This window comes from Psammomys obesus, unplaced genomic scaffold (assembly GCF_907164565.1).
Source record: "Psammomys obesus unplaced genomic scaffold, mPsaObe1.curated_primary_1811, whole genome shotgun sequence".
Lineage (NCBI taxonomy): Eukaryota > Metazoa > Chordata > Mammalia > Rodentia > Muridae > Psammomys > Psammomys obesus.
Genome location: NW_026585895.1, coordinates 12,984,863 through 12,992,491, shown reverse-complemented (window position 1 = coordinate 12,992,491; position 7,629 = coordinate 12,984,863). Strand labels below are relative to the sequence as shown.

Genomic DNA, 7,629 nt, shown 5'->3' with positions numbered 1-7,629 from the left:
AAAGAGAAATCCCCTGAAGATACTCGCTTGGGGCACACAGGTGTCCTAGCTGACCTATCCCGAAGTCTCTGCCTACTAATTGACATTCTGACCACTTTGATTCAAATTCTACCTTTCAACTAATTGCCGGGAAATAATTTGGAAGATGGTGAAAGGGCTAGGTTGCACACTAAATTGTGTTCTTTTTTCCGCCCAACTTCACGTTTCCACGCACCAAAAGGTTGATGCTATCAACACTGGAGGCCAACAACTTACCTGACAGTTTTCTTCCATCCCAGACGGGCGCGGGAGCTCAGAGCGAGAGCTGCGGCCGGAGCCAGCCTCTCGCGGTGTGAGCGAGCTGGCCGCGGCTGAGCTGCTGGCCTGGGCACGGGAGCCACCCGCTAGCCCGGGTTCCCGCGGGCTTTCTCACGCGCGCACGCGCACTCGCCTCCGGCCGCTTCGCCGCCGCCTCCGGACCTGGGTTGCTGCTGCTCCTCCAGTGGGCGGGGCTTCGAGGCGCTCTCCCGTCCACGTGACCGGAGCCAACATGGCGGCGCCCTTCGGCGTCCACCTGCTCGTCCGCGGAGGTAAGCGATCGAAACACGACCGCTCCAGGGCTGCGCGTCCAGAGATACATCTGTGCGTGGCCTTGGTACGCCAAGTGCGAACTTTCAGTCAGACCCTCGCAACACGATTTTACACATTTGCACGCTGCAGAAGCACAGACACGTTTGTCCACTCCTTACCTGGATCATGTCGCTCAGTGGTTAGCTCTTGAGATTTGCCGGGTCGTTGCCTGAAGTTTTCTTCCCCAACTTCGCGTGTGTGGTTAGTGTTACAAACATATAGACCAGCGACGACTGTAAAATGCGCCTGAACACTCGGTTTAAAGCTGTTGCATTGGCATGACTTTTGGAGAAAATTGTAAAATGTGATTACTCGTGTGATGACTTAAGAGAACTAATGATGTCTGGGTCATTCCAGACAGATGCGTTTGTAGTGAATCTTTGTTGAATTAGTGTTAGGTTCTGATTCCTTCCTGGAAGGAACTCAGAAATTGGTTCAGGGACGAGGGAAAAGGAGCACCATCGACTTGAGGGACTTCTTAAGTGCCAGGCACATTGGAACGGTTTTAGGAGGTGAATATTTTCATAGTATACTCATACAATATACTTACTGTATGCCTTCCAAGCCATCTCACCAGCCCAGCTTAATTTATTACAGTCTCCTTTTGTGAAATCAGATACCAACATATTTGTGTATCTAAGGATGTGTTAAAAAAAAAAAAAAAGGTTGACATTGACATGAAATGGTGTCCCCAAAATATATTATTTGGAAAAAGGAAGTTGTGGGACAATTAATTTATTTTTTAAATCACATGTATTTGTTTGTCTATTTATTGTGTAAGTGTGTAAGGATATGCCAAGGAGAGCATACAAAGGTCATAGAACTTGTGGGAATTGTTCCATTATCTGGGTTCCAGAGATCAAACTCAGGTCATCAGGCTTGGTGGAAAACGCCTTTACCCCCGAGCCACCTCACTGCCCAGTTTAGCTTAATACAACCCCCTTTGTGAAATCAGATACTCATGTTTTTGTGTGTATATGGGTATCTAAGTTTATAATGCATCCAGAAAATGGCATACACTATTCACAGTTTTTATGAAATGCCCATCTTCTCCAGAGCATTCAAAATATTGTGTTACATATTTTAGAGATTTTGGCAAAGATGGGTCAATCATTATATGTGCACAGAGCATCACTTGAATAATCTTTTACATTTAAAACAGCCTGTTCGTGTGAAGATTAGATTTTATTATTTTGAAATGTTCTTAATACAAGAAATTTCAAACACACAAAAGAAAACAGCATAAACCATAAACAGGTAAGTGCTCAGAGACACTCATTTCTTCTCTACCTTACACGTTGCCATCCCAAACTGTATGTCTGACGCATATCATCTCATTTGTGGGATTTTTTTTTTCCACCTTGTAGCTCTGAAAGATGTGCCTAGGGGCAGGGAGTGTAGCTCAGTGGTTAGGCCCTGGTTTGGAGTTATATCCCCAGCATCAAAGAGGAAAAAAACAAAACAAAGACAAAAACATAAAACTGAGAATCCCACTCAGCCTCATATATATTGTTCTAACTTTTAGAATTTCCATGTAGCTATTTGGCTTTGGGGGCGGGGATTGTTACGTGTAGCCCAAGCTGTTCTTGAATTCCTGGTCCTCCTGCCTCTGCCTTCCCTGTGCTGAGATGAGAGGTGTGAGCCATCCTACTGGGCCTGGCACCCCACCCCCACCCCATGCCCCATTTCCCTGTTCAGATTTCCCAGCCATTCACTCATCAGCTTCAGAAGTGCTTGAACACACTTTTGTTAACAACTGTTGCATTTTATTTTATGAAACAATGTCTTATGTAGGGTGGGCTTGAATTCCCGGCCCTTTTGCCTTCTGCAAAGGGTTGAGATTACAAGCATGTGCCAACACACCCAGTAAACATTAACACTTAAAAAAAAGATTTTTTTATTTATGTGCATGTGTGTATCCCTGCATGGATTTATGTGCACCACATATGTGCAGACACCTGAGGAGGCCAGAGGGAGTCAGATCCCTGGGAACTGGAGTTGCAGACAGTTTTCACTGGCCAGGTCCTCCGCAAGAGCAGCAAGTGCGCTTAGCCACTGAACCATCTCTGCAGCCCCAGACGAGCTGTTTTAAACACTCGAAATCTGGGTTACCCCACAGCCTGTCTTATTAGCTGCTGTTTATTGTTATTGGTTACCCTTTGCTGCTTCACCTGTCATGCAGTATTTAATTGAATATGTCACACGATGGATGCTATCTTTCGGAGATTATGTTGCTTTTTTTTTCTTTGAAGTACATTGAGTGTTAGGCAGGTAGTTTGATTCTGCCAGGTTTGGTATTATCTTAGTTAGAAACAGATCTTTTTGGGTTTTGCCGTATTGCTAGGGGAACTGGAGGGGACCTTACGCCAGTGTAGAATCCAGAAAAGGCCAGATAGAGTCTTGGGCTTTTCTGAGCAATACAATCTGTCACAGTTACTCTACCAAGTGCAAGTGAGCATAGCTCTGTTCCAATAAAACTTAACACGAAGACAGGGAGCCAGCTAGATGGACTCTGTCCTCTGTTGCTCTGTTGACAGGGGCGATTGTTAACTCCTGAGTTGGAGACTTTCTGGAATCTCAGTTGGATGCTGCCAGGGGTTGGGGAGGCCCTGTGACGTTAGCTCAAGGAAGCATGTTGATTATGGACTTGGACCGGGGCTCCTACTTTCACCAGCAGTGCAAACTGTGAATCCATTCGGCTCGCAGCCTGTCTGATAAACCTTGTGGGGTGCCATGGCTCTTTTCTAGCTGCTTCTGAATCAAACCTCTGTTCACTGACTTAGCCGAGCAGTCAGCTGGTGCATGGCTTCACTTCCCAACACCTCTCAGGAGGTCCTACAGAGCAGATACCTAGGGGGTTAATTTGCTTTCTCTTAAGGCTGACAGCTGGTTGGTTCACATGTTTGAATGGTTGCTAATGCAGAAGGAATTCTTACGGCAGTTATGCTGTATGATAGAAAGGGGTTGTTTTGATTTTAGACAGGATCTTGTGCATTCTAGACTAATGGAGAACTCACTGTGGTTTGGCTTATGCTTCCACATTGCTGCTCACCAGCAAAGGAAGTCTGGGCAGGAACCTGGAGACAGGAGCTGATGCAGAGGCCGTGGAAAATGTTGTTTACTGGCCTGCTCCCTGTGGCTTGCTCAGCCTGCTTTCTTACAGAAGCGGGACTACCAGTGAGGGGTGTCCCCACCCACAATGGGCTGGGCACTCCCACATTGGTCACTAATTAAGAAAATGTCTTACAGGTTTGCCAACAGCGCAGTCTTTCCCTCCCCCTTCTCCTTTGTTTTTTTGAGACAGGGTTTCTCTGTATAGCCTTGGTTGTCCTGGAACTCTTACTCTGTCAACCAGGCTGGCCTTGAATTCAGACATCACCTGCTTCTGCCTCCCAAGCACTGGGATCAAAGGTGTGCGACACCACTGCCCAGCTGTTGGCATTTTTTTAAGAAAGCAGCATATTTGCTGTACAATAAACTCATCGGACAATTTACCCATTTAAAGCATACAGTGTGACTTTTGAAAACTTTTGAGTTTATGTGTGATGTATGCATCTATGTGCATTCCGGTGTGCTTAGCTGTGTTGACATTGGGAGTCTTCCTTTATTACTTTCCACATTTTTTAAAGGATAGTCTCTGTCTCACTGTGTAGCCCAGGCTGTCCTGGACCTCCCTGTATAGACCAGGCTAGCCGAGACCTTAGGGAGATGTTTGCTTATGCTTTGCAAGTGAGACTAAAGGTCTCACCAGCAGTCCTGGATCCACCTTATTTTTTTGAGATAGGTCTCTCCCTGAACATGGAGCTCTTTTTGGAAATCCTTCTGTCTCTGCTTGCCCACCCACACCTCCTACCATTGCCCTTCAGTTACAGGCACATGCTGTGGAGCTCTGCTCTTTTACTTGGGTGCTAGTATCATGCTCATATCCTGATGATTGGACAGCAAGCCCTTTTCTTACTGAGCTGACTCCCCAGCCCCAGTGTGATATTTTCAGATTCCTTATCAGCCTTTATTTCTTGTTTTTTTCTCCTTGAGTGTTTACTCCGTTAAGAAATCTGTTTAAGAAATCTCACTGGGCCAGGTGGTGATGGTGCATGCCATTAATCCCAGCACTTGGGAGGCAGAGGTAGGCAGATGGCCTACATGGTGAGTTCTAGGTTTGCCTGGGTTGCAGAATGAGACGTTCTCTCAAAAACAAAATTTTAAGAGCATTAAAGATATATCTTGAGTTGGGCATGATATAGCAAATGCTCTTAATCACAGCACTTGGGAGGCAGAGGCAGGTGGATCTCTGAGTTCAAGGCCAGCTTGGTCTACAGAGTGAGTTCCAGGACAGCCAGGGCTACACAGGGAAACCCTGTCTAAAAAATCAAATTAAACAAACAAATAAATCTTGTTTGATCTATCAGTAAGATACACCCAGACCAGCACTCAGAAGGCAGAGGCAGGTGAGTCTCTGTGAGTTCCAGGCCAGTCTTGCTTACGTAGTGAATTCCAGGACAGCCAGGGCTGTTGTGCTGTATTCACCAGAGAAGACTGATTGGACATGGGTTTAAGCCAATAGAAAGTCTTTATTAGCTCGGCAACTACACTGGGTGTTCCGGACTCCAATGTGGCACCAAGCCTTTCTTAGGGTGAAAATTGAACTAGGTCCTGAAGGATGAAGAACACAGTCAGCAGCAAGGGGGGAGAGCATGCCAAAGGCATCAAGGCAAGGTGATGGCAGACACACGTCCAGGACACAGCAACAGTCAGGAATCAGAGCAGAGGACTTAGAAAGAATTTATGTGAAGGTTGTATAGAACATGAAGACAGGTCAGGATCTGGCCATGGGAAACTGATGGCCAACTCATGGGTAATCAGATAGGCAGTGGGGACCACGGAGGTTATAGACAGGGAAACGAGAGGGTGTCTGCATTTTAATGTACTGTTCAAGGACTCTGAGTGTATTGGTGACGGCCTTTGCAGTCTTTTAGACAACAGTGCAGAATCAAAGAGGTGACTACAAAAGGAGCGGTGAGAGCAGCAGAGCTGCTGGCTTCCTGAAGAGGCCGAGGGAGGAAAGAGCCACCAGTGCCGCAAAGATGGACTGAATAGATATGGAGAGCCAGGGCCCCAAGAGATTTCCCAGGAGGAAGTGGGGCGAGCAACTAAAAAAGTGAAAGTGAATGAATTTTGGCCACTAAGAGGTCAAAAGAGATGGGGTGTGAATTTTTAGAAAGAAAAGAAACTCATGGTTGATAGCCACTGTAGAGAACTGAGGGTGTATTGGGGAGGAAGGGGGAGAAGTGGGGAGACCTCCTTTCGTTAGAAACTGGGCTTTCTGGAGGTGTAATTGGCCACTATCACCACTCACCTATTTAAAGACTGTAACACGGTGGTTTTTAACATTCACCAAGTTGTACAGTGATCAGCATAATCTAACTTTTGTCACCACAAGATAAATCTGTTCCCAATACCAGTCGGTCGTTGGCTTGCCTGTCCCCTCCAGCACTCAGCAACCACTAGCCTTCTGTTTCAGTTTGCTAAGCCCCCGTGTGGCTCTGGCTGTCCCCAGATGCTATATAGCTAAAGGTGACCTAGAACTTCTAATCTTCCCGTGCCTGCCTCCAAAAGGCTAAAGTTACAAGTGTGAGTCACCCTGCCTGGTCTATGTGACACTAGCGATCAAAGTTTGTGTGTGCTAGAAAAGCACTTTACCAGCTGAGCCACAGCCCTGCACTTTGGACAGTTCATGGACTTGGGATTATGTAACATATAGTCTTGTGTGACTGGCCTCTTACACCTAGCATGAAGTTTTCAGGCGTTTATCAGAACTTTACTCCTTTATTTTAGTGGACTATACATATTCCTATGTGTGGACTATGTTTATTAGACTCTCTAGAGAGAGCCTGTTTTATGTATCCGTTGTCTACTGATGGACATTTGTGTTATTTCTGCTTTTTAGCAAAGATGAGTAATGGTGCTTAGGACATTTATGTGTATATATATTTTTTGTGGGCATATGCTTTGTTTTGATTTTTTGAGACAGGCTCTCACTACTGAGCCCAGACTGGTCCTGAACTTGTGATTCTCTTGCCTCAGTGTCCTGGGCATTAGATCACAGGTATGCACCACCAGCACTGGCTCTGTGTGTGTGTGTTCACATGAGTGTGTGCATCTGGACGTCTGGCCACATAACACTTGTGTGCACTCGCTCGTGGAGGTCAGAGGTTGATGTCGGGTGTCTTCCTCAGTTGCTCTTCACCTTATTTTTTGAGACAGGGCCTCTCGCTGAACTTGAAGCTCACCAGTTTGGCTGGGATGAGTAGCTTGTATGCTTTGGGGATTTGTATCCCTAGTGCTAGCATGACAGATGTACCAGATGTGCCCAGCTTTTGCTGTAGGTGCTGGGATCAGAATTTGGGTCCTCATGCTTGTGCAGCAGGCGCTTTTACTGACAGAGCTGTCTCCCCAGCCCTTGCAGTAAGTTGTGTGTGTCTGGGCGTTCTGTTTGCCTGTATATCTACGTACTGCAGGTATTCAGTGTCCACTGAGGCCAGAAGAGGGCATTGGATTTAAAGGAAGTTGTAAGCTGCCATGTGGGTGCTTGAAGTGGAACCCGGGTCCTCTGGAAGAGCAACCAGTGCTCTCAACTGCTGAGCCATCTTTTCAGCCCTTGCTTTGTTTTTGAAACACAGAATGGCCGTCTGTGGAAGCAGAGAAAAAAAAAGAAAATGGTAAAGAGGTACTGGGGAGCCTGGGAATCAGGAGCCCTCCTAGAAAGACCACACCTGGACGAGGGAAGAAAAGCAGAGGGGGTGTCCTAGGAACTGGAGAAGGAGCCTTTACCTCCGAGACAGTGAGGAAGAGGAGGAGTTTCTTACTCTATGTTGAAAGTACTGTCCACCATAGTTTCTGATTATAAAAGTAATATGAGGTCTGTAGAGCACTTAACCTGATATGCATGAGGCCATGGGTTTAATCCCCAGTACCACACACACACACACACACACACACACACACACACACACACACACA

The 7,629-nt window shown here is 46.4% G+C and overlaps 1 protein-coding gene across 2 annotated transcripts in view; it reads left to right on the top strand.

Annotated features, from left to right (window-relative positions):
* Positions 1-509: 509 nt before the first annotated feature.
* The window catches only part of Metap1d (methionyl aminopeptidase type 1D, mitochondrial), a 62,516-nt gene continuing 55,396 nt past the window's right edge, over positions 510-7,629 (top strand). For both annotated transcript variants that reach the window (XM_055600402.1, XM_055600403.1), the window contains exon 1: positions 510-569. In XM_055600402.1, the coding sequence (XP_055456377.1) occupies positions 530-569 (40 nt within the window). In that variant the 5' untranslated portion in view covers positions 510-529. The remainder of the gene's footprint in view (positions 570-7,629) is intronic.